Source organism: Lampetra fluviatilis, chromosome 25 (assembly GCF_964198595.1).
Source record: "Lampetra fluviatilis chromosome 25, kcLamFluv1.1, whole genome shotgun sequence".
NCBI classification, from domain to species: domain Eukaryota; kingdom Metazoa; phylum Chordata; class Hyperoartia; order Petromyzontiformes; family Petromyzontidae; genus Lampetra; species Lampetra fluviatilis.
In genome coordinates this window covers 10,383,435-10,410,987 of record NC_136299.1, presented here as the reverse complement: position 1 = coordinate 10,410,987, position 27,553 = coordinate 10,383,435, and the positions used below count along the sequence as shown (strand labels likewise).

The following is a 27,553-nucleotide window of genomic DNA, read 5'->3' as shown; positions in this document are numbered from 1 at the left end:
TGCAGTCACGAAAGCTTTAAATCGAAATATAGAGGTACTTAAAAGCTTTATTATTGAAATTATTATAAATGACAACGTAACTTAGGCATTTAGTCTGCACTTGCAGAAAACACGAACAGAAGTGGCATTTTAATGCGTTGTTGTTGAAATAACAAAAAGTAAGGAACATTCGTAATTACATATTTATGGACTTGAAGCAAACATAAAACAGAAAGACAAGAGGCATGTTAGCAGTGTTGTGTGTATGTTGTGTGTATGTATGTATGTTGTGTGTGTATGTATGTTGAACTGCTTTCGCACCGTACGTAGCCAACCGTGCTAATCGGACGTGCGTGTAAAGGACGACAAACTAAACAGAAAAAACAGTTCCAAAGACGTGAGTTTCCAATAGAGATTTACTGCCCTGTCTCCTGCACGGGCTCCCAAGCTTCCAAGCGGGCGCGAGCGGTAGCTGTGCACGGGTGACAGCGCTAGTCCAGATGAGTGAAACCCCTGCTGCAAATGACAACTTTCAATGTGGGAATCGTCATAAACTGGGTCAGAACACAGCAGCGGCAGTCGCAGCAGCAGCAAATGCTGTTGATAATGCGCAGCATGCTTCTAATGCAAGGACAGATCGGATGCTCGAAACGTATTTCAGTTGACCAACTCTCGGAGGGCCATCTCACATGGCCTGTAGCTGATACACTTTAGACCCCTTTTGCAGCAGGAATCCCTGTGTGTTCAAGGAGCTGATGAAGCCCTCAAAGTCGGCCACCTGTAACAACAACAGCAGCAGCAGCAACACCACGCGAGCAGAGCGGGTCAGGAGGCACGGCATTCAAATAATCAAACGGTGATCTTCTGGAGAAAGACGGTTTTTTGTTTATAAGTCGGTGACCCCACCACCCCCCCCCACCACTTGGTTAGAATTAGATTCAGCCACTCACAATCACCTATAAACAATGCACATGTTTTGATTGAAAGCTTTCGTAACTGCAGGGATTCATATTCTTGGTTCTTTCGGTAAAGTCACGTAGAAGGGAAACAATAAAAGAATACAAATATAAAACAATACAATTCTCACGACGTTTCGATTGCAACACAATCAATCATCATTAGGTGTGAAAACCACAGCAATTTTTTTTATTGTTTTCTATTTTTATTATTTTATTGTTTCCCTTCTACGTGACTTTACCAAAAGAACCAAGAATACAATGCACATGTTACATTCCATCCGCTGTCCATCTACCTTACCATTACACTCCACAGGAGGCAACATTACTCGATTCACTGATGATTAGGATTGTATTTTTTTACGTCTTTAACACAAAACCTACAAAGTCGGGCAGCACTTTAGGCTCACCTTGCCTACTTTGTATTAATTTGTTATCAGGATGATGTCTCTCGCTGGGGTGTGTTCTCTGGTCCAGGTGTTCCAAGCACCCCCCCTTTCCACGTGTATTTGCACACTTGTCATCGTTTGTTCTATTTGCTTGGTCGAATAGTTGATAGTTGTATTTGTATATATTTGTTGTAAGTGATTTGTTTACTATACTCTGCATTCCTATCGTGTTTTTGGTATTGATTGTTGTTGTAATCTTCTTGGTTCTTTCGGTAAAGTCACGTAGAAGGGAAATAACAAAGTAATAATAATAAAACATAATAAAATAAAATTCTCACGACGTTTCGGCCACAACACAATTTAATGTTCTGACCCGCACCCGACTGGACATCTGTGAAAAAGAGAATTATCGCTCGTCGGATTTCTCCAGTAAAAAATAAAATTTTCTGATTTCTGATCCACTTGTGAATAGTCGGTAATATGCACGTATTAATCCAGTTGACACACATGGGTGTGATGGTGAGGCAGACTCAAGGACTGAGCAATAAACTGTTTCTATTTAAAAGTTAATCTCGGGGTAGGTGCATACGCAAACAAAGATCCCCCAGTCAGTCTCATAGCATCCAAGAGAAATTGCTGTTGGAGAGAGCATGGGGCATGAGGAAGTGGTGTGTGTAACACCACCTTTGTTATCTACAGTGTTTGCACAGGGAATCATTTTAAGAATTGGTTGACCTAGGGGAGAAGCCTCGGTTCAGCTATTACTCATCCCTGATGTTTGCCAGAGGATAGCTGATGTTAGTTTGGCCAGAGATAACATCAGTGGCAAACATCAATTGATAGAGATAATGTCAGTTATCCTTGGCCATGCATAACATCAGTTTGCAGGTTAGCAAATGAAAGACAGTACCAACTCCCCAACATCAACAACCACCATTCAGGCGGTGACTTCACCACGAGCGCTTGTGCCTTGTTAGGTGCGACTCCCCACAACACAAATAGACATACACTCAACAAAGATCCCCATATAACCTTTAACAGAGTGGTGGGGCAAGTGCTGTAAGCGAGCACATATTAAGGCCGACACGGCATGTGAGGGGATTGTGTGGCTGACACCCCCAGTGCTGATATATATACACCGCACCAGGTGCTCATTTAGAGTGAGACGACCTAGTGGAGGCCCGGGATTAGTTCGGATATTTGTCACCGATGTTGACCGTATAAGCGGTGATCGAACTTGGGTTGCTAGGTTTGTAGCGCAGTGCACTGACAGTACGCTACCACTTTCCAAAACAAAGGCACACATCCTCGCGCACACAAAAGCGACGTCTGTCATTCGCTACTAAGTGGCAAATATAAACACGCACCACATATGAAAACATACGTGGGCACATTCAGACTAAGGTTAAAAACCATTAAGCTCCGTGTGCCTGAGACCCCCTGTGTCTAACAGGGGTTTTATAGCCGTGAGGGCTTTTTGCTTGCTCGTGATAAAGACTCAGCCACCCATTTGATTAAAGCATGATCATGGCCTGGGGTTTGGCTTAATCATCAACGGCAAGCAGTTTGGACTTCGTGACAAGTGCTCTGTGTGTAATGGAATACGTTGAGTAAACACATGAGCTAATATAATCTGGAAAGGATCGTTTTGCCTGCAGGCTTTGAGAGCTTATCTTGTAAAAGCAATTAAAAAAAGATGAGTCTCTTTCAAACAAATACAAACATCGTCAGCTTAAGTGTATGAGGTTTAACACTAAGACATAGTGATACACAGAAACACCAAGCAGTTTGTACATGTATTATGTATGGCGAACTTCTTATGCACCATACGTAGCCAACCATGCTAATCGGAGGTGCATTCCTTGGGAAATCCACTGAGGGATGAGGTCCTCTCCACGGCCTTGTGGAGTTGATTTGACCACACTTCACCATGCATCAGTAAAGGCGTGGGGCACAGACATGCGGCCATAAAAGCAAAGTACAATCATGGATTTTGCTGTGCTGCCCTCTGCCACCCACAACCCCGTTCATTACTATAATAAAATGCTTACAGAACTACTGGTGGCGATTACCTATTACAACCACCACAGCGTACCACGCAAACGATGCGTACCTGTAGCATGCCCCTGTGACACCTGCATAAGTAATAGTAGTAACCCATGTATAACCATCAAACAAACACGGTCACTGCATTGTGCGCTTTCCGATGCACTTCTGCGACCGTCTGGAACGCTCTTCCTATCCGATTGTAGGAGCCACTGGAGCTATGCACTTTTCAATCATCCAATGATAAACTCATTTATTTCGAACTGCTTTTCGTATTTCGTTTGTTGACCGTCCCCCCGCACCTCCAATTACCACGGTTGACCACGTACGGTGGGAAAGAAGGCTCTGTAAAGGCATCTTTACAGAGCCTAAAGCTCTTACTCTTGCCCTAGTTTATGAATGCCAAGCCTCCCAACTCATGCCAAATAAAAAAAAAACCCTCTTGGCCTACACGCTACTGTTGAGTTTTTTTCATTTACAGTGAGGATGTTGCCTGTTTATTTTTGTTGTTGTTGTTTTAATCGCGTTTTCCACGCACAGGCACCAAAACACCCAAAAGGTGCTGGCAACAAACATTACAATCGACGGTGCAACAGAACGGCCCAGAGTTCTGGCCAGGCTGAAGACAGAACACGCACCTGCAGGCCAATGTCACGCGCTAGCTGCTGCAGCTGCTGCATCGTGAACATGGTGTTGCAGATCTGCTCCGAGCAACGGGCGAGCGCCGTCACGAAGCGCTTGGCCGCCGAGCGGTTGCTCATGCCGGAGCCGTGCTGCGTGCGCTCAAAGTGCAGCGTCCCCAGCTCATCGGACAACGTGTCGGAGAAGCTGCGGTGTAAAGAGAGAGAATGAGCGAGCGCAACAACAATTAGGAATTCAAGTGGCGTGGCCGGGTGGCTCAGAAGTCAGGGCGTAAAGCCAGCACCCCTGAGAGCCTGGGTTTGAAATGAGTTTGGGGTTACGATGGAGCCGGGACCCTCAACTCGAGTGAGTGGATGGTTTCGGTGAGCAGAACAATTTTGAAATCGGTGTGGCGGCCGGGTGGCTCGGGGAGTCTGAGCTCTGAGTTTGAATCGAAATGAGAGTTCTGATGAAGGTGGGTTCTGAAGTTCTTGTGAGTTGATGGTTTCAGCATGGTTACCAATGACCACCGCATTTTAATATGGTTGTGCAGCTAATCGGTGTACGTTTTTCATTCACATCGATATCAAGTTCTACCTTATTGTGATAGTATTCATACGTATAAACTTGATCGCCATCTATTGGGGAGGACAAATACTACAACGGCACAGTGTTTTGGAAGAAGGATTTAAGTTTTGAGAACAGGATATACTGGTAGGAACCTCCTGGTTACACCAGCCCACAGGGGATTATTCTGTCCGTCCGTCGTGCATCCAAAAATGGGAGGGGTGGGGCTGGGTGGAGAGGGTGGGGAGGGGCTGAGTGGGGAGAGTGGGGAGGGGCTGGGTGGGAAGGGTGGGGAGGAGCTGCGTGGGGAGGGTGGACTTCAGTTATTGCTCTGAATTTCTAAAGTCCTGACTGCCACAAGTACATGTGAGTGGACACATTAAGGGTAACACATCAACAAACAAAAGTTGACTATTATTATTCTTGGTTCTTTCGGTAAAGTCACGTAGAAGGGAAAAAACCAATAAAGTAATACAAATAAAACAATAAAATTCTCTCTATTCTCAAAAAAAAAATCTGACTCTCGTCTGAAAATAAAATAATCTCTTAGTTCACCGGCTTATGGGCCTACGTGCCATTTAACTGTACAGATGAGACTTTGAAATTAAAACTGGTCCAAAGTTTGCCTGCTTCAACAAATGCTGCCAGACTAAAATCAGATTTTATTTCATTCTACATAGATGGAGATTCCTGTCCGATTAACTTATGAACGTGTTACCTACAACTCTTCACATAAGAACATGATGACAGCGTGTGTACGTGTCATGATAAGAGTGTACGTGTGTCCCCAGGTACCTGTGTTTCATGATGTCTATCACATCATCTGCATCCTCCTTGGTGGCTTTCTCTCTCAACTCCAGCCGGGCTCTCGCCTGGAAGTCAAAAGTTCGGACAAGAAAAGAAGAAAAAGTAATTAGCATGTGACAGATGTATGTATGTTGAACTTCTGCCACGACATACATAGCCAACCACGCTAATCGGAGGTGCCGGAGAAGGACAACAAACTAAATACAAAAAGCAGTTCTAGTTTTCAGCAAGAGTGGCATGTGACACTCATGCTTAGCGTGTGTAACGCGCACACGCTTGCCTCGCAAGACTCTTATGGCTCAGAATATCACCAACCTGCACATACTTTTAAAAAATGTGAACACGTTCTCTTCAAAAAATTCATGAAAGAATGCCGAAATGGTTTTGACAGGGTTTCGCCAATGAATACAGCAATCAACATTTGGGTACAAAAAAGAGCAACCGAAAACAAACCACTGAATGAAGCTGCAACATTTGAACCTTCAGCACAAAAACGGACGATAGATCTCGCGTTTTGTAACTCAATGCAACGTTTAACCTCGGTTTGGTCGTCACACACTCGGTGAACTTCAGGACAGTGGTTTCTTTCCAGGCCCCAGTGTCCCACATACAACACCCAGCATCCCTGTACAGCTGATTGGGTTGATGAACTACTCAGTTTTACGACCAAGAGAGTAACAGTGCAATGCATAACTGAGTCTGTAATTATTCAAGTGGTTCTTTTTTTCCCCAGGGAGGATAAGCACTTTGGCATTTATCCAAGCAAGTCGATGACAACTTTGAGTCTAAAAGGAGTTGCGAGGAACTTAAACTTTCGCATCAACCTTTGCAGTAATTAAGGCAGGGATTGCCTTCTTCTAAATTAAAAATGAACCCATGTTTGCACGGTGTGATTTTTTTTCCTTTTTGCAGCGGCAGATTGAGCAATTTGAAATCAGAAGGTTGCGAGTTCAATTAATGGTCGGGGATTAATTCGGCACATCATCCCACCGAGATCAATAAAATAAGTACTACACCACTGCAAATGTCATTTAAGATTTGGACTTTGGTGCATACCAGCACGTACCAACCCACTTTAAACACTAATTACAATTGCAATTCACCACGATGTTAACTCCCTCGCCTGGTACACAGGAGGCCATGGGTTCAATTCAGAACCTGACGCCTGTATATTTGGAGTTTGCATGTTCTCCCCGTGGTCGCGTGGATTTTTCTCCGGGTCCTCCGGTTTTTCCCTCTACTTTTATAAAAAGGCGTTTAGAGTATTTGACTGCTATAAATTTCAACATGATGAGCCACTTCGTTGAGCAATCATTTGTGGCCAGGTCGCTTCTGAAAAAGAGCTATATAGCTCAGTGGGCCTTACCTGGTAAAATAACATTTTAATAGCTTAGTTTTTAGTTTATCTATTGCAGGAGTCAGCAAGCTGCGGCTCCGGACCCGCATGCGGCTCTTTAAGGAATGCTTCGTGACGTTATTAACATGCACTGCGGTTCTTGAAAACTTTGAGGAGTTTTTACTGAATAAAAAAAAAAATGCCTCTCGTTGCTATTTTGATTGCCGACCCCTGATCTATTGGGACGTTGTTTGTAAGCAGGGCAGTGGGGCGGGCGGTGGGAGGGAGGCACGTGGGGTCACCTCGGTGAGACGGATGAGCGACTCGAGCTGGCGCGTGGTGATGGGCGTGCCATCTCCCCCGTGGTGCTGCCGCCGCAGTTCCAAGTAGAAGTCCTGCAGCGTCTGCGCCGCCTCTGCCGAGAGGCGTGGGCGCACGTAGCGCCGAGCGTAGCCCACGTACTTGCGCAGCAGCGAGTGGGGCACGGGGTCCAGCGCCTCGCCGCGCCGGGCCTGCGCACACATGCAGGGCGACGTGGCGAGCACCCGTAATGAACCTTTTCCCACTCCGATGACGTGTATGTGTACGTCATCGTTTTTTCTTCCAAATCCGTTCAGATGACGTGGGTTTACGTCATCAGAATGGAATCGGAAGTAAAATGCCATGGCGGGAGGGCATGTGGCACAGTGTGTAGCCAGCTATCGCAGAGTGCGGTCGTGTCGCTGCAGTTCTCTGCGGTGATGTTTTTAAACACAGCAGCGCTACACCTCTCTGAATAAAATTAACGCCAACCGCTCGCGCGTTCCGAGATTCAGTGGTGAGCGGGACCCATCTTGCAGATGTCTCAGAATGGGAAAGAGTTCATAAAAATAAAAAAGTCTGAGTGATTTATTGCTCTAATTAGCATTGAGCGCGGTGCTCATCTTCAATTGACAGCCCTGAGCCAATGGTGAAAACACCGCGTCCCTATGGCATGGGCGAGTCTAATCTTAGGACAACAACACTGTGAACGGTAAAACATAAATGCAATATCTCAGTCCGTCTGTCTGGAGGTGGGTGGTTATGATAACTCTCGTAAATAGTACCAACATTTTAATTTAGAGTTGTCTTTCTATTAAGAACTTGCCCTGTTGAAAACCGGCCAAATTGATCATGGGTTGGCTAAAGCTTCCAGACACAAATCAGCACCCTAAGGACTACAGTGCTTCGATGTGCCCACATCTACGCTTCCCCGCCTACACCAAACCTGCACCGACCAGCATGCCAAAGAAAGGTAAAACAACCTCCGCGACCCACACGGCATGGGGTGGCCGCCATCCATCAGCGGTTCGACAAAGGGAGGTTCTCTTCTGAGCCGTCGTTACCTTAAGTCGATCGGAAAGAGAGAGGTCACCGAGGACATCGTCAGACGACGAGGAGGCAGCGAGCTCCAGCCCAGGGGCGGCCGCACGGCTCACGGAGGCCCCCACCAGCAGGCGCTTGCCGGCGTGCATGGCCATGACGTGCTCCGAGAGCACGTGGTCACGCTCCTCGTCCGGAGTGTCCACCAGGATGAAGACGAGGTCGAAGCGCGATAGCAGGGCACTGCCCATCCTGCGTTCAACACGCGCCGCAGCAGGGCCGGGTCAGCTGTTTTTTTTTTTCAGTAGGAGCCCGATATGTAGCACAAACCACAAAAGAGTGGGGGTAGGGGGGGAGTGGTGTACAGAAATTCCTCGGACATTAGTCTGACCAAAAGGCTGTGCACGTGAGTTTAGAGAAGGGGGGAGATTGGGCTCGTTACCCTACCCATCGAGTGGGGACCGCGAGAGGGGTGTGTGTACTTTTATATGGGAAGGTGAGGTGAAATTTTTGTTTAAAGAAAATTGAGGGAGCGGGTGGAAGAAGGAGGTTGGGGGGAGTAAGAGGATAGAAAACGGAAAGCGAGGAGGGCCAAGTTAGCTGTTAATTGGTGAAAGGACTCACTAATCGTAAACGACCATCATCGGCCGACTCTTCATTTAATCAGAGTTGTTTGTTGGTCTGCCATTCTGTTTCAAATCCAAGGATGAAATGATGTGATGAGGTCAAAGTGTGACAGTAGGGCACTTCTCATCCTGCGTGGCTTTTAATGGGAGATCAGACACAGTTCCGTAAACAATCACTGTCGTGCTTATTTAACAATTATTATTTACTCATTGAAAGATGACTGCTTATCGGTTTGTCTGTCAAACGCTTATAACTTGAGAGCCGAATGCAGTAAGAGGATTAGCAATGCACCAAATTCCCCATTCCAAAATGGAATGTTGTAACTACAGGACATGATCTAACTCGCAGATCCGACAAAAACTCAGGATACAATAATTGTTTGGTTGTGATTTAATCGCTAATGAAGAGCTGTAGCGCAATGGTCAGTGCAGTGAGCTAATTGTGCCACAGTTACATTTTGATTTAAAGTTTTCGTGACTGCAGGGATTCGTATTCTTGGTTCTTTCGGTAAAGTCAGGTAGAAGGGAAATAATAAATTAATATAAATATAAAACAATACAAATTCTCACGACGATTCGACTGCAACACAAGCAATCATCATCAGGTGATGAGCAATCATCGTCTTTGAATGGGTTTACCCAGGAAAGTCTTAATGAATCCCAAGGCTTTTATCAGGGGATATTGGGTTTGCAGTTTTCTTTGGACAGTATCTTAATGAGTGCAGAGAACTGTGGCACATTCTTGGTTCTTTCGGTAAAGTCACGTAGAAGGGAAATAATAAATTAATATAAATATAAAACAATCAAAATCATCATCAGGTGATGATGATTGCTCATCACCTGATGATGATTGCTTGTGTTGCAGTCGAAACGTCGTGAGAATTTTTATTGTTTTATATTTATATTAATTTATTATTTCCCTTCTACGTGACTTTACCGAAAGAACCAAGAATATGTGCCACAGTTCTCTGCACTCATTAAGATACTGTCCAAAGAAAACTGCAAACCCAATATCCCCTGATAAAAGCCTTGGGATTCATTAAGACTTTCCTGGGTAAACCCATTCAAAGACTCAAATCCAACCACTGTCAAATCAGGAATTGATTTTGAAACCGCACACACGGAGCTGCACGGCACTTTGGGAAGCGAGCGAGATTGTTTGCGCGTGTGTAATCTCCAGACAATCAACCTTGGTGCGCTCGCCCAATCGATGTCACATTTCACTGAGATGTTGTGCATCTCTGTAATTGCTCCAAAATGCGAAAAGCTCTTTGCCCACAACCCCGTGGCAAAAGTGGGCAGCATATAATGCTGGCATTTGATAAAATCCTCATATTGCGTAACATGTACATTCCTATGAATGACAAACCTCACAATGTTAAAGAAAATCATCGAGATGTCTGGTATGCAGGGCATGGGTTCAGTCCCGACCCTGGCACCTGTGTATTTGGAGTTTGCATGTTCTCCCCGTGGTCACGTGGATTTTTCTCTGGGTCCTCCAGTTTTTCCCTCCACATTTAGAAACATGTAGAGTATTTGCCGACTATACATTTCCACTTGATAACCCACTTTGTTGAGCTATCATTTGTGGCCAACTTCTGAAAAATAGCTAATAGCTCACTGGGCTTTACCTGGTAAAATGAAAAGTTTTAGTTTAGTTTACACCTTGAGCGCAGGAGCGGTGGCACAGTGGTTAGCGCCATGTGAAGCCGGCAACCCGAGTTTGATTCCCAGCCACGGCTAACAGTAAACCAGTTGTTCTCCCCATCAAATGAACCAATCCACAGGAACCAGACTGGTGAAGTATAATCAAATAGTTCCCATTACCAAAGCCTTGACAAAGGGCTCTAAGTTATTATTTGTTATTCATTTTGGAAAATAATTCTCCATCTCGTGAAGTCTTACGTTTATCCGGTAGCGAGCACATTATGATATGTGGTGATACGTGCCGAACACGTACCACCGCAAATGTTTTGAGTATTGAAAAATCAGTCATAGAGTACGGTGAATTCAGAAGTGAAGTACAAACTTCAGGTTCTCGGAGACAGTCTTGGACTTGTTGTAGTGCCCACAGACAGGATTGGCAGCTGCCACGATGGACGTTCGTGCCGGAAGGCTGCAAACCTGCACGGCCAGACAGATATCGTAAATGTAGCGTAGACATCAAGACACAAGACTGAGCATGTTTTCCCATGAGAAAACACCCGCTGCAACAGATCGAAGCACAGGCCGTCTTAGAAACATCAACCAGACCGGCTTACTTTCACCTCTGCAGGGAAGCGTTCAATCGTCCCAGGCATGCGAAACCTATGGGCCGCAGGTCATACGACCACGTGAGGCCTAAAACTTCTAAACGGCTTAAAAAAATATATTAAATCCGTGACTGCGAGCATCTTAGCTGCACTAATCAAGTGCTAGAGAGGAATAATTTTTATTTGGCAACGTGTTTTTTTAATTCCGAGTGCAATAGGTCACTTCTGGAAACGCAGAGGACTCTTGCTGTGACAGAAGTGACTGAGCTGTAACGCGTGGCTCCTCGCCAACGGGATTTGAAAGCCCTATTCGACCCTCGGTGAGAAAAATGTTCCCCACCCCTGACTTACGTGGTTGTTTTGTTGCAAGCGGGTTATTACATGCACCTCCAATTAGCACGGTTGGCTATGTACGGCGCAAAAGAAGTTCAACATACACACATACATACACTTTATAATTAAGATATTCCTCCAGAAGAACTATCCAAAACATCCAAGATATGCCTTTTCTCTCAATGACAGAAAAAAAGTTCAACTTTTACACGCAACGATTTGCCAAAAACACGAATTTATCCCTGCGAGCTCTGCTACGCAAACAAATCGAAATTGTACACGATGGATTTATTTGCGAGGACACTTCGGACTCTGCTGAGACCATCCGTCAAAATCACTGCACAGACGAGAATCTGGGTTTATATTGGGCGACAAACCTCGGGGCCCAGGGGAGGTGGCTCAGTCGTGTTGACACGAGCCTAAGCGTTCCCCTGAGCCACTCAGCCAGCTCTGTGCGCGACTGCCAATTAAAACTCCGTGCCCATTTCCCGTACACACCACGCCAGCCTTGGCCAAGCTGATACTCTGTTGCTCCATCGCCTCCAGCAGTGCCTGGTGTTGATTTGGCATTTTGTCAAACTCGTCGATACAGCACAAGCCTAAGAAAAACAAACATACGCACACACGAGGGTCGTTCCCTAACTTCTTACGGGGACCGCAAACGCCTTGCAGTCCCCTGCGTGCGTCATGAACCCAGCACAAATACCAGTTGGAGTTCTGAGAGATGTTTTGAGTACAAATCCAAACTTTTTGCTGATTTCAGGAAAACGTCACTAATTAGAAACATGAATCGCTATGAATGTGATTTTTTTTTACAGTGTTGTGAGATATGGATGCATTTCAACGACGACATTTCAATGTATTATTTGTTTCTTTCGGTTAAGTCACGTCTAAAGATAAAATATTGCCGTGGTTCTCAACATTTTTTGGCTACTGTACTCCCCTGTTGAATTTTGTTTCAAACGATGACCCCCTTGCCTGACCCACCATGGTTCTGATAAAATAAATGTAAGAAGAACGAACATCAATATTTTAACCAATTGTCAATCTTGTGAAGTATCCTAACTGGCTCGTGACTGCAAGCGAATATAAAAACAACGGACGCTCTGCATGCGTGATGTCATTTCTTCGCACTCGCTGGTCACTCTTCGAAACCACTTTGTTTATGATCAATGAGTTAAAAAAGGTATTTTATAGGTTACCATGCGGATTGAAATGTTATCGCAGTTATTTTATATTGGCAGATTCATACATGATAATTCACCGATGACACATCTATTATAAATTTCACAAATGTATAAACCACCTCGCTCACCCCCAGGGGTCCACGTACCCGCCGGTGAGAACCACTGGTATTGACAATATGGTTGTAGATAGCATCTAAAAGCAACAGGATCTCAAGACACTGTACAGGGGCCACAGCGGACAGAGTTGCAGTGGTCAGGTTGAGATTTCAGAATCAAAATTTAAAAAATATTTATACTGGAGGGATCCGATGAGCTATAAAGCTCTTTTTCACAGATGTCCAGTCGGAGCAGGTAAGAACGTTACAACAACAAACAATACAAAAACATGACAGGAGTGCAAAGTACAAGAAAGGTAAACAAATCACCCAAACACAAATACAACTAAACAATCCCCATCCTACCAGACAAAGCCCACTGAGGTACTTATTGTTCAAAAGCGACCAGGCCACAAAGGATATCTCAACAAAGTGGCTTACCATTTGGACATTTATAGCGGCAAAATAATCAAAATAGTCGAAACGCATGTTGCTAAACGTGGAGGGCATGAAGATATTTCATGAAACGATTAAGCCTAGCCACGAGCACTGCTGCTTGAAAACCATCCCTGGTTTTCTGTAAATGACACCCATTTTCCACCGGTAAATCCGAGTCATGAAAGCGCGGCGCTCTTTCGGAATGGGTGGCTTTCCACTGTTTTTCAGAGCCAAGCCAGAACCAAACCGTGATGTGCAAAGCCAGGAGCGTGGCTACCCACTAATTCATTCTGCGCCGACCACCAGCATCACCGGCTCAGCTTTTGCAGTGGAAAAACCACCTGGCGCCAACTGAGCCGAGCCAAGCCGAGCTGGCTGGCTCGGCGTGGTCCCCCGCACGGCTCAGCTATGCAGTGGAAAGAGGTGCAAGTTGCGCACGTTTGTTGGAATGGGGCCATCACCTTGATCTCCCAGGACCAGGGCACCAGCTTCCAGCGCGTAATCCCCCGAGGGACCGTCCTTGGAAAGCGTGACGGTGAGTCCGGCCGTGGTGGTGGTGTTGCCGCACACGTACACGCCCCGCGGCGCAATGTTGCACACCGCCTATAACGAAGCACCGTCAACAACGCAACACCCAATCCGTAGTTACCCAATGGCACGTGGGGGCGTACAACTCTTTCCGTCAATCCGCTGCTGTATGAGGGCCTCCCCAAGTCCATGCAGGGCGTGGCGGTTGTTTGATCTTACGTCACCATGCTGGTGAGTGCGAGGTGGCAAAGGTGAGGAGCACAGATGTGAGAGGATACAAATACAGAACAATGGATTTTTCTGTACTGCCCCCCTGAAGTGCATCACGTAGCCCCACAGCGACCAAAACCAAACCGGCATGTAGGGTGGTCACCCCCCATCCAAGCACTATCCAGGCTCAAAATCTGCTTATATTCTTAGATCTTACAAGATCGGGCACATTCTCAACGATTTAGTAAGGAGGCTATATAATACACGTAAAATGAATGATTTCCCCTTGTTGAAGTGGGTAGACGCAGAATGATCCAAGTCCAAACATCTATGGCTTCAAATCTGTGCAAATGTCAAAGACATCATGGCACTGTTAGCAAGACCATGCTATTGTGTGCTTAAAAGATGGCCGTTTTACTTATAAATTATCATTTAATAAGCATGCGACAACATCACCATGAATACACCCAGGGTTGTTAAGACTTCAGAAAACCAAGCAGGATATGAACACGATTTATTCCTGGGACAGAAGCCTGCCTGGCAATACCAGGTGTCGTATCATCGGTATCACGAAATCCAACTGGATGGAATTTGCGAAGGCACGCTAATATTTGCAAGCCCTCGCGCATTTTCATTTAAACAAGCTCCGCAAATATAACCCTGCTGTCAACGCCGCCGCCGCACCTGCAGCATTTGGCTCTTGCCGAGGCCCGGGTCACCCACAATGAGCACATGGGGGTCTCCGCGCACGGGGATGCGGTTCTTGTCTGTCACGTAGCGTTGGACGCCGCCAAAAAGGGCCAGGGCCAGCCCGGCTTTTACCAGCTGTGGGATTGCAAAGCAAAAGCGAGCAAAATGATCACATCGCAAAGAATAAGAATACATTTAGTCGATTGATTGTTACTCGACTACCATCTGCAAATCGATGCAAGTGCAACAGACAACACTATGAGACCTCACCATTGGAACCTCATTTGTCAGTAGAAAAATATGATAATTGGTTTTTTATCCTTTTATCTGGCAACAAAACTGACACCTTTTTTTTACAAGGAGTCATGTTTGCATTGACCACAATACCTGCAGTCGGAATGCAAACAAAAAACATAACTCTGATAATGTATGCACTGTCCTTGAAATTGATTGGTCCACACCCGAGACAGCTTTTTCTTAGAGCCTAGTCTCACATGGTGTTGGACCAGATGACACCAAAAGGCATACAACTCAAAAACAGCGTACTATCAGAGTATTGAGAGCTCGGGGTAAGCATTTACACTATGATACCTCCTTTACCAGTGGCAAAATATAGTAACAGACAAGTCAATTCCTATCACACTGCAAGCTGTTCATCAGCTCCACCCAGTAAGCTCGTGGCCTTACCCTTGGCAGAGAAAACTTAGTGAACAAGATGAACCAAATAGAAGGGTGACATATATGACCCAACATTGTGTCATTGAAACTCCTGTATTGTACAGATAGCAAGCATCATTTTACTTTTTAATCAGAGTAGTTTTGGTAAACAGAAAAACAATCTCATCGGTACCCCAAGATCCTATGAATACATTTAGTGACAAAGGAATGAAGTGTCCATGTCACTACCCCACAGAGTACAACAGGAAGTGCAAGGTCAATGAAAACGCGTACTTTGTCCTGCGGATCAGAAGCCTCCGTGAGAATCTGCCACTGCTGACTCGCAAGTGAATGCACGGACACTCTTATGATTTAGTCTTCACTTAGCATTTTATAAAACTTACTTTTGAAGGCTGACATTGTTGAATCAGCCGAGTTCCTTTAGACCACAATGTTCTCACGTTTTATTTGATGGTTTCTCATACCCAATCCCCCCACCCGTATATCAATGAGCTGTCACTCGATTTAAAATTCTGAAATTCAATCATGCTCGCGGAGGTGACATGATGCAGCACTAACGCACATAATTATAGGAGGCGCACAAGGCGTTTAAGACTGTAATGTGAAAAATAAAATTGAATAGACAAACTGCTAGAATAAAATGTCTTCATCAAGGACAGAATTCACTTGCGCAGGCAACGGTAAACCAAATGATTCGTGTTACACAGTGTATACCAACCCTGGGAATTGATAACTGTAAACTAAAAATCATAGTGGTTCAGTTAATATACATGTATCCACGTGCACCCATGGTTTATGGTGTATATGTATGTTTTGTACGAACCTCGTGGCCGTAAATGGTCGGACAAATAGAACTGCAAAACAAACCAGACACGTCCACTTATGGAATGAAAACCTAGTGGATAATAAAGAGCACTGTTATATTATAATCACTTTCTTCCATCTCAGGGACAATACAAAACCCTGTTATTTTCTTTTATCAACTTAATATTCCAAATACATTTGCTGTATTTCACGAACATGTAGTTGAAATTACAATGTACATTTATTTTTAAACATCATGACTTGAATAGTAATGATATGTTCATATTTATTGTGAGTGGTAATGGTAAAATTACATTACTGCCTCCATGTTCTGGGCCACACGACCAACTCATTTGATGTTAACACAACCAACAGCCCATGATGTGCTCAACTCCGTCGATGCAAGTCTATAAGTCTCTATGTAAGTCAACGGATCTCTATCTGAGTCTCAGAGTCTCTATGGATGAGTCAATGGTGACCGGGTTTGAAACCATCAACTCACTACACTTGAGAACCTGGTTTAATCACAGTTGGCACAGCACTCTGGTCTATAAGCCACCACCCAGCCACCTCAGCTAATATGAACACAGCTTCCTGCACATGTGTGTGTACACTCACTGAATGCACAAGTAGCATCTAGCCTGGCACAAGCACTGTGGTGACATCACCGCCACTTAATGGCGAATGGCAGCTGTTGTCGTTGTTGTGCACTCACTGCACGAGCAGACGAAAGAGGTCGGGCTGCGCTTGGATCTCCTGCACGGCATACAGCTCCTTGAGAGAGAAATCCAGCGCCACCCCAGGTGCCGTATCTTCACCGCCCCCATCACTACGCTGCCCCTTGGTGTTGCTCACGGCCACCGCCTGGATGTACAGCAGGAACATGCACTTGTCCTTGTTGCTTTTGTTGCGTCCTTGAGTGGCACACAAGACATCCACACGGGCAGGCAGAGACGGAAAATAGTAGAGGTTACCTGGTGTAAATATCAAAGGTTAATCTTACATTGGATTAGAAATCGTGGCTTGATCAAACATGTCTTAAAATGCACGTGTAAAGCATGATAGCTCAGATTCACATCTCGACGCAACGGCCAATAAACATTGCCAGAATATATTAACTGGACTTTCACTGAATAAATAGTCGAAACATCTCCCTTTATTTGAAACAAGCCTATGACCAAATCATCTGCAATGCACCTGATCTCGTCAGACATTAAAAGATAAACATGGTTGAGCCTGGATAGTGCTTATATAGATTACCACCATGCATTAACAAGTGATGTAGGTAGCTGCAGAGTTACGTTGCGGTAAATCCAAAGGACGATCTCTGTGGATCTATACCCATGGTGGAAGTATTCACATGTCTGTGCATATTTCTACTATGGGCATAAGTCAAGGATTGAAGGCTCTAAAGGCAGTCTCGATCGTGTATATATGTACATATGCACACATGTTCAGCAGTTTATGCAAGAGCCTCTCCACAACATGCATGCAACGAATCGGAGTTTGCATCCTGGAGCAGCCACTCTAAAGCGTTCGCTTCTCTTTACAAAACAGACAGGTACGGTTAACGAACTCGGGGCTTGCCTTCGTCGCTGCTGGCGACCTTTACGATGCCCGTGAGGGTGATGACGTCCCCGGGGACGCAGCTGTCGACGAGGTCGTGCGTGAGCTCACACTCCACCGTGCGAGGGATCCTGCCGGCCTCGCGCTGCTCCCCGTGCATCAGCTCCTGCACCCTGGAATTCATCGAGACTCCTTCACTGCCTGCAACAGACTCTTCTCTTTTCGAAACGGTTTAAATCCCACGTTTGGAATGTATGGCAATTACTGTCCTAGTGCACTGCTGGAAGAAGGCCTGCCTCATGCCGGTCGTAAGGGTTGTTTTGCCTAACATTATCATGCTGGTCAGTGCAGTCATGAGACAGGATGCTAAGCACTGCACAACTTCTTCACCCTCAATTTAACTTTAATTTCACAAAAATTCCCATTTTATGTCTGAAATAAATCTCAAAGCAGGATGTGCTGTGTATGAAAATCTACAACCTCTGTAAAATAAGTTCACATTTCAGCTTCTGAACAAATGTTTTATGCAAGTATGGTTTGAGAATGTTTGTTGTACTAGCAGGAAGTACTCGGCGTCGGCCGGGTCTTAAAAATATTTCAAAACTACTCTTAAAAATGTAACAGCAGTGCGTACTGACTGTGGTGGCACCTGCTATGATGACAGCAGTGCATACTGCGGTGGTACCTGCTTTCACTGCAGCAGTGCATACTGTGGTAGTACTTGCAATGATTACAGCAATGCATACTGTGGTGGTACCTGCTATGATTACAGCAGTGCATACTGTGGTGGTACCTGCTTTCACTGCAGCAGTGCATACTGACTGTGGTGGTACCTGATATGATTACAGCAGTTCATACTGACTGTGGTGGTAGCTGCTATGACAGCAGAACATACCGACTGTGGTGGTACCTGCTATCACTACAGTAGTACATGCTGACTCTCGCAGTATTTATCGACTCTATAGCACAAAGTACTCACCTGACAGAGTGGCATGGTGAGGCCTAGTCCCGTGCAGTGGGACCTGCTATGATTACAGCAGTGCATACTGACTGTGGTGGGACCTGCTATGATTACAGCAGTGCATACTGCTGTGGTGGTACCTGCTATGATTACAGCAGTGCATACTGCTGTGGTGGTACCTGCTATGATTACAGCAGTGCATACTGCTGTGGTGGTACCTGCTATGATTACAGCAGTGCATACTGACTGTGGTGGTACCTGCTATGATTACAGCAGTGCATACTGACTGTGGTGGGACCTGCTATGATTACAGCAGTGCATACTGACTGTGGTGGTACCTGCTATGATTACAGCAGTGCATACTGCTGTGGTGGTACCTGCTATGATTACAGCAGTGCATACTGACTGTGGTGGTACCTGCTACATCTAGCGACTGAATAGTAGTAATAACTGCACGCATCGGGGTGGGGGAGACATCACACAGTGAAGAATTTACCTGAGCGTTTAGTGTATTTTTATAGCATTTTTAACGCAAAAGGTCTACTGCCTAGAGTGCCAGCATCTAGCGACTGTAAAAATTAGTAACTGCACGCATCGGGGTGGGGGGGACATGACACAGTGACGAATTTACGTCGGCGTTTAGTGTATTTTTAGCATTTTTAACGCTGTATCTTTATAGCATTTTTAACGCGAAAGAAAATGTCCCCCTCACTCCCACCAAAGGCGTGCGACTTGGCATGGGCCGTTCCCCCCACCAAAGTTGGTATGGTTGTGCACGCGGAGTAAATAAATAAATAATTGTGGAGCGCACAAAAATGTCACTAAATTGCTAATTAAACTAATTTTAAGTTGAAGGATGTAAAAAAGGAAAAGCGCTTGCTGACCGCGGGGCTTACGGCGAGGTACCTGGATAATTTTTTTTATGTAAACCCCACCCTTGGAGAGCCAAGCGCGCGATCACACACAAACCCACAAACCCACAATTTTTGACTTTTATATAGATCATTGGTGTTTGGTAAAATGCAAAAGCAGGTGCCCTCCTGAAGAGTCTTCCCTGGATAACAAATATACAGTTCTGTATTATTACCAAATCGGCCAGTGTAAAATTCCTTCTACTTTTACATCACCATATTAACACTGTTGTATTAACTAATTTCTTATAATCGTTTTACCATTATCCCGATTTCCAATTGCATTTGTACGAGTACAGGACTTTGAGATACAAATACTATTCAAACACTTTAATGCGCTTAAAGACAGGCATGAGTACATTGTGATTAATTATGTTTCTTGTGAGACAGTGCAATGCCTGACTCGCAATTGTTTTTAACTTGTTTTGTTGAACGTATAACTCAACAGAAGAGAGCCCTGCGTTTTTCTCACTTGATATTTTGCCAGTCAACAGTCTCGGTGAGCTGAGAGCGTCTGTTCGGCATGAATGTTCTCGAGCGGCAATCTTCATCGGCGCACTTTACACGTTTAAAAACACACGCCACGAACAGACGAACATGACCAAATTAATTACCCGCGACAGTGAAACGACAACGTAACATTTTTCAGTCATATAAAATCTTCAACGTGGGAACACATGATTACCAGGGAACATTGTAATTGTGCCAGGACGAAACTGGAGTACCCAGAGGAAACCCACGCCATATGAGGAGGCGATACCCAGGACTGACATCTCCCGGCTCCCACTTGCAGTCCCATGCCCAAACACCTGGTGTGGTCACCTGTTCAACCCAGCTTGCGTTGACCCTGGATCATTTTTGGATGGGTGACAACCATAAAACAGGTGCTGTGTTCCCCTGCAGAACTACGCTGTCAGCGCCTTCACCAACCCACGCTAACCATAATGGTGAAATATAGCCCAATAACCCCAACGACCCGCACGGCGAATGAATGTATTCTGAACTTCTTTAGCACAGTACGTAGCTAACCGTGCTAATTCGAAGTGCGGGGGTAAGGACAACAAACTAAACACAAAAGGCAGTGTAGGAGGCCCTCACTGAGGCAGCTCAATCCCGTTTGGTTTTCGTAATCTGACCAGATCAGGCTCACTCGGGCCGATTTATTTGTGCTTTTGAGAACAAATTAATTAGTGAATGAATGCACGAACAAATGACTTGAGAGCGGGATACCTGCCTTGGTCGGGAGCGTGAATTTCCCGTACGGGAGCGGCAGCGCTTGCTCGGTTCCGCACACATTGCAGGAGAAGGCGAGACGAGTGCACAGCGGTTTGATGTTGCCGACACGCACCACCGTGCCGCGGATCGCCACCAGCCTCCCGTAGCAGTTGGCACGCAAGTTCTTCAACTGGGTCAGCGGCTCGTAGTTGTAAATTCTGGTCACAAAAACGAAATAAAACCAATCATTTACAACCCACCGTCGATCCCACTGCTGAACGAAGGCCTCCCTATGCCGTGCCGATCGTGGGGGTTGTTTGACCTTACGTAATCATTCAGGTCAGGGTAAAATGCAAGCTTAGTCAACTCGCACGGTTCAGTGTAATGCAATACGGCAAACATTATTCACTACATCCTGCATGGTGAGGCACTCATTTAACAGTGGATTAAGTTCAGAGTACACAGTAAATGTGAACATGAACATCAAGACGTCATCACAGCCTAATGCGATCGATGCCACCACACCAGCCTCCGCAACTGTAGCACAGTCGACAGCCAACTTCCTATGTGTATATAAGGGGTCATTCTTTTATTTTTTACGTTAAATAGAAAGCAGAACTCAGTGTTAGGGGGGACATTTTCCATTCACTCAAAGTGGATTTACAAAATGGCCTGTAGATGTACTTATACAGTCTCCTCTCCTATAACGCGTGTTTTCATAACGCGAATTAGAAATAACGAGATAAATGTATTGGGGAACATACTTTTTACAACACGGATGCGAATTGGATATAACGCGATCGAGTTAGCAGAACTACATTGCACGAGTCGGAGTAAGCGGTTGTACGGCTGCCTCGACGTAGCATCACACAAGGCATTGGGATGCTGCTGGATGCTTCTAGACACTACCCACGCACCTCAGACTTTCTTCAGCCTGCGTACGCATCTCACATGTTATCGCGGACTGTGCTTTAACCTAAAATATAGATTATTCATTATAACGCGATTTTTCCATAACACAATGTTCTTTACGAATGCAACCACAGCATTATAGGAGAACACGATGTATTATTATTTTTACCGAACGTTTATAAGAGGCACGTTCACGGTGGGCGCCTCTTCTTGCTGGATGGCGGCTTGTTTCTGCAGCTGCACCACCTGACTTTCCAAGTCCTTCGTAAGGGTCTGGCAATGACAGACACGAGCAGTGAGAGTGGCTACAACATCATCGGCACAGCTGCCGACAAAGACCCCGAGTCATATTCACTCCAAAAAGAGAATAAACCGAAACTACTTTTGTTCATGCGTGAATTTTATACACGACGGGGGTCGATGTTCATTCATTTGTCTGTATGGAAGTGTTGTAAGGTTTTTTTTTTAAAACTGCCCCATGAGATGTTATTTTTTTGTTACTCCAAATCAGAGACTGATATTATATTAAATTGTAATAGATCAGGTCTAAACATAGCATTTGGGTAAGGTTTAGAATTGGTGATACTCTGGACAAAACTTATGTTACAGTTGACTAAGTATGGTGCGTAAGAAGTTCAAAATACATACAAGAATTAGCAGCCTAAAACCAAAGCAATCGGAATGAGCCCTATCTTTTAGCAATCCAAGTAGGTATTGGGACTGGCTAGTGCTTGGATCGGCGACCAGTGTTGTAGGCTGCTGTGGAACTAAGTTGTCAGCAGAGAGCAGTGCAGCAACATCCATCGCTGTGACGTTCGTTAATGCTTCTAAGTCTGTGCTCCCCACCTTCACCACCATGCACTGACCAGCATGGTGAAGTATGCTCAAATAACTCCCACCACCCGCACGGTGTGGAAAGACTCTGATCCTGCAGTGGAGTAACAAAAGGGCTGTACGAGAACAAGGATTATCACTGTTGATGGATTATGGTCAAAATATCAGTGTGATGAGAACTCGGGTGAAATTTGAGTTGGGATGTCTAGACATGGGGTGCAGTGTAAGTAGACCTGATGAACGGCCAACCCCATGTACTGCAGCGCACGGTCAGGAGTCTCAGCAAGGTCATCTGCCAGCGTAGGCATAGCGACAGTCAGAGAGTGGTCCTCCACCAGTTCTTTGAAGTCCACCAGGATGCTACCTTTCTCTTCAATTTCATCCTGAACCAAACAAGCACAGCAGAGCACATTAACTTTTACTGGTAGGAACCGCCTGGTTCCACCAGCCCACAGGGGATTATTGTGTCCGTCCGTCGTCCATCCAAAAATGGGAGGGGTCGGGCTGGGTGGAGAGGGGAGGGTGAGGAGGGGCTGGGTGGGGAGGGGCTGGGTGGGGAGGGTGGGACTGGATGGGGGGTGGGAGGGGTGGGGCTGGGTGGGGAGCGGCTGGTCACCCCGTGGTGCCCTTATAAAACTCAACGTTTAACCTACTCACGCCGGCTTGTGCCCGCTCTCAGTCGGCCATATTTGCGGAATACACCACGCTGCCGTTGACCCTGGCCATTGACCGAGCAACCCAACGTTCCTACCAGCTCCCTCCGCAGGAATGTGTTACACAAGAGCCTCAGCTTTCTGCCCCATAAGACTAAGTTGATATCTAAGACACCAAACAAGATCAATAAATGCCCTTCGCTGAAAATCTATGGCACAATTATATTGATATTCAAGTGAGGTGGAGCGATGGTTGTGAAGTGGTTCAAGCACGGCACTATGACCCGAAAAGTTGAGTTAAATTCACAGTCATAGCAAACAATCAGTGGTGAGTGATATCTGAACCAGTCCCATCTCCACCTCCCTCTTCGCCAACCTGCACTGGTGCAGTATCGTCAAAAACACGAAATGGTATGGAAAGATCTTCATCCAGCAGTCGATTAGTGAAAGGGCTGTATATTATTGAAGTATAGTTTAACATGCATACAATACGTCATTAGAAACTTGAGGCATTCTTGGAAAAACCAAAAATGTCGAATCTTGGTGGTTTAACAGGAGGCCTTTAAATAAACAGTGTCTCATTGACAAACAAATACCCAAGTTTATTGTAAGCTAAACAAAAATACTAACGAGGAATTAGAACGTAAATCCACAGTACCTTATTATACAGTTCAAGTCTTGCAATGAAAAACTTCTCAAAGGCCTCCACTTTGGTGACAATTCCTCCGGAATTGCAATAAACTGCAAAACACAAAAAAACACACAAAGTCAATAATACAAGTGAAACATGACATAGCAAACAGTCGTCATGTAAATACTGTGTCTGGTCCAATAAAATTCCAGCAAAATGTAGCACTGGAAAGTGTTCATCAAGTGACAAAAGAAAAGTGCATTTGGAATGGACAATAAATTAAACATTTATAGACAATGACAGTCCTCATTCAAAATAGCAGTACGATGTCACTGTTACAATGAAACCACCACAAGATGCCAAACTCACGGAGGCAATAAAAATACATCAACCACCTTCGGAAGGAAAGTAGAGCTTCCATCCTGCGTATGGGCAGAAATCATCCAGGGTGGTTTGAAGGACCCTGGCTTGGCACGAAGAGGGAATCTTTGGAGATGACACATTGGATCCACCTGAAACATTTTGTAGGTATTGATCATGATGAACCTACGATCAAATAACCAAGAATTTCACCATCAGCAAGCAGGATCGAGCCGGGCACAGTGTTTTGATTGGCGACCGCCATGCATGCTGGGTTGTCATAACGCTTGCGAGGTTACGTGGTGGGCAGCTGAAGGCAGCGCAACAAATACATTATGGGATCTCCTTTGCCAGTACGAAAATATGAGAATCGGTTTTCCCCTTTTTTCTGGCAAGAAAACAGGTGTTGAGATGATTGATCCAATCAGTTTCAAAGACAATGCATATATTATCAGAGTATGTTTTTGGTTTGCATTCTGACCACAAGTATTGTGGTTAATGCAGACATGATTCCTTGTAAAAGGTTTCAGTTTGATGTATTAACATCTTAACATCTGTTTTGTTGCCAGAAAAAATGGGAAAACCTATTCTCAACAAATACATTTACGCGATCTAACCCAAAAAACCTGTATTATGGATAATATTGGTCGCGAAAGCCTATGTGTTAAACAAATACATTGTTGGAGTGAGCTTCTATGCCCCCACATCTATGCGCTCCGCCTTCACCAACTGACAAAGCGTGAAGATTTCTCAAATAACCCAAATGGTCTGCACAGCATGATGGATAGGTGTGCGTGTATGTGATGATATATTAACAAACAAAGAGATGATGTATTAACAAACGTCTGATTCAATGACATTATTTTTAAAAGTGCAGGCCATGTTGGGATGGTCCAAATTTGCCAACTTTTTAAATACAATTGCCAAATTACTTAAACGGGAAATCACCACAAACATCAGTGCTGCATTAGACCTTGCACTGAAAGTTGCCACTGGAGTCCCCTTATGCTAGACTACGACAGGGAAGTGCAATGGTTCAAATGAGATATGCTGTAAGGTGCTTTGAGATTATATCGCATAATAATCATAATCTGTATGTATACTGGCGGAATATGATGAGCTATAAAGCTCTTTATGTCCATTATAAAGCTGCCTATCAAATGTACCCGCAAAACCAAACTCTTATCCTTATCATGTCGGGATGGGAATCGAAAGGCGAAATGAAGGTACAAGATCTTACAAGTGAATGTGTTATACTGGTAGGAACCTCCTGGTTACACCAGCCCACAGGGGGTTATTGTGTCCGTCCGTCCGTCCGTCGTGCAGGGAGGGGCTGGGTGGGGAGGGGAGGGTGGGGAGGGGCTGGGTAGGGAGGGTGGGGCTGGGTGGGGAGGGTGAGGCTGGGTGGGGAGGGTGGGGAGGGACTGGGTGGGGAGGGGCTGGGTGGGGAGGGGCTGGGTGGGGAGGGTGGGGCTGGGTGGGGGGTGGGAGGGGTGGGGCTGGGTGGGGAGGGGCTGGTCACCCCGTGATGCCCTTTTAAAACTCAACGTTTAACCTACTCACGCGGGCTTGTGCGCGCCCTCACAGTCGGGCATATTTGCGGAATACACCACGCCGCCGTTGACCCTGGCCATTGACCGAGCAACCCAACGTTCCTACCAGCTCCCTTATAAGTGAATGTTTATTATTACCACGGAAGCAGCTGCCACCACCGCCTCCCCGGCCGTTGTAGCGGCCACGCCAGCTACCTCCTGACCCTCTTGAAGCACCGCGCCAGCTTCTGTGGCCACCTCGCAGCCAGCCTCCACCTCCTCTCCCCCGACCCTCCGTCTCACTCATGCCCTGTGTCCTCAAGCAAACAAACAAAAAATACAACGCAATTTAAGACATTTCATGCGCATGTACAATTGCTGCCCTTTTTCGTCAATGCACCGTCATATGAAGGTCTCCCCACGCTGTGAAGTTGTTGGGGATACGTAAACGTAACCTCTTGTGATTGCTGTCAGTGAGGCTGTGAAGCCAGCCTGAGGGCAGGAAAGCAAAGGATGTTGCCACATAGCCGTCGACCCTCAACGAAACTGTCCTTATTATCATCAATTAACTTATAAGTGGCTGGACGTGGTCGCATCTCTAGGGAAGAGGGCACACATCACTCAGCAGCTAATAGACGGCAACTTTAACGTGAAGGGGAATGAGCGGCTGCTCTATTAGACATCTGCATGTTGTACCTTGCAGTGCAGTATATGTCTAGGGATGCTGCACCATAAGGCTCTAGGTGAGTGTTCTTAGTGCGGTCCCCGACAATACACAAACAGTGACAACATCTGGCAACAAAACTGACACCTTTTTTACAAGGAGTCACGTTTGCATTGACCACAATACCTGCGATCGGAATGCAAACAAAAAACACAAGAATAAGAATACATTAAGTCGATTGTTACTCGACTACCATCTGCAAATCGATGCAAGTACAACAGACAACACTATGAGACCTCCTTTACCAGTGGCAAAATATAGTAATAGGTTTTTACCCTTTCAACTGGTACAAAAACTGACACCTTTATACAAGGGATCATGTTTGCAATAACCACAACACAAGCAGTCAAAATGCAAACAAAAACAACTCTGATAATGATAATGTCTGCACTGTCCTTGAAGTTGATTGGTCCACACCCGAGACAGCTTTTCTTAGAGCCTAGTGCCCTAGTCTCACCCTGGTGTTGGACCAGATTACGCCAAAAGGCGCAGTTTTGTTGCCAGATAAAAGGGTAAAAAAACAATTATCATATTTTGCTACTGGAAAAGGAGGTTCCAATGGAGTGACAACATCGTGTTGCTGCTGTTAAACCCATGGTGCTAAACGTGTGGCGACCCTCACACATATGCTGTATGTACGTCCAAAGTGCTATACCCCAGCCCCCCCCTCTCTGAAAATCAGTGAAGAAAACTGCCCCATAAGCGATGCCGTCTTGGTCTAATGGGTTTCGCAATGGGATTGCAACCCAGATGATCTCTGGCTTGCGATAAAAAACGATGCAAAGAAGATTTTCTAAATCCTCGACAGATCTTGCCACCAAGCAAGCTCATTGCTCAGGTCCGTGTGGGGCGGGGGGGGGGGAACTCCCACACCTCTTACAAACGCGGCTGGTCAGCGTGGAAGAGTAGGCCAAAATACCCTTAAGACTAGAGGCCCTTCCACCAGCAGTGTGGCCTCACCGAACAATTGCAGTGCTGCGCCTTTAGACCACGCAAACTGCATTCACGTATCAACGTACACGACGCATACAAAGTAAGATTTGATTATTATTATTTTTTACGTACACGTTATTCACGCGATGTTTTTTTTTACTCGTTACAGAGTGTAAGCGACTTCGCCATTAAACGCGTCCGCAGTTGCTTATTTAAAAAACTAAACGAATTAAAATCTCCGCCGCCTCACGCAGAAACTGTGTTTGTTATCTCCCGCGCGCGGCAACGTCGCCGCCGCTGATTGGACGACGACGCGCAGAGCTCACGGTACCGCCCCTCCAAGCAAGGCGATCGCTCATTGGTTGAAGCGAATCAGCGGCGGGGCGGCATGCCAAACCCGAGGGGGTTTCCCTCTGTCCCAAAACACATTCCTCCTGC

The 27,553-nt window shown here is 45.6% G+C and overlaps 1 protein-coding gene across 4 annotated transcripts; it reads right to left on the bottom strand.

The window, feature by feature from the left end:
* Positions 1-80: 80 nt before the first annotated feature.
* Positions 81-27,443, bottom strand: MCM8 (minichromosome maintenance 8 homologous recombination repair factor). 4 transcript variants are annotated; one of them, XM_078868246.1, is made up of 20 exons: positions 27,143-27,443; positions 25,618-25,768; positions 23,962-24,078; positions 23,594-23,676; positions 22,516-22,665; positions 21,618-21,721; positions 20,556-20,754; positions 19,794-19,879; positions 17,471-17,622; positions 16,599-16,797; positions 15,903-15,933; positions 14,396-14,536; positions 13,435-13,576; positions 11,752-11,852; positions 10,698-10,792; positions 8,066-8,294; positions 7,004-7,213; positions 5,354-5,430; positions 4,009-4,198; positions 81-757 (listed from the first exon to the last, which is right to left on the bottom strand). In XM_078868246.1, exons 2-20 carry the CDS (start codon positions 25,763-25,765, stop codon positions 665-667), a joined length of 2,547 nt encoding a protein of 848 aa, XP_078724372.1. In that variant the 5' UTR covers positions 25,766-25,768; positions 27,143-27,443; the 3' UTR covers positions 81-664. The 4 variants fall into 4 exon arrangements, with proteins under 4 accessions (XP_078724372.1, XP_078724374.1, XP_078724375.1 ...); XM_078868248.1 differs by having other exon boundaries at positions 27,248-27,443; XM_078868249.1 differs by having other exon boundaries at positions 27,366-27,400.
* Positions 27,444-27,553: the final 110 nt, after the last annotated feature.

Bases quoted from the DNA above. Each gene is read 5' to 3' on its own strand.
- MCM8 (XM_078868246.1), bottom strand. From the start codon at position 25,765: ATGAGTGAGACGGAGGGTCGGGGGAGAGGAGGTGGAGGCTGGCTGCGA. The intron at 14,537-15,902 runs GTTCGTACAAAA...GCAATCCCACAG, and splicing joins CGACCATTTACGGCCACGAG to CTGGTAAAAGCCGGGCTGGC. The intron at 13,577-14,395 runs GTGCGGCGGCGG...GCTTCGTTATAG, and splicing joins GCAAGAGCCAAATGCTGCAG to GCGGTGTGCAACATTGCGCC.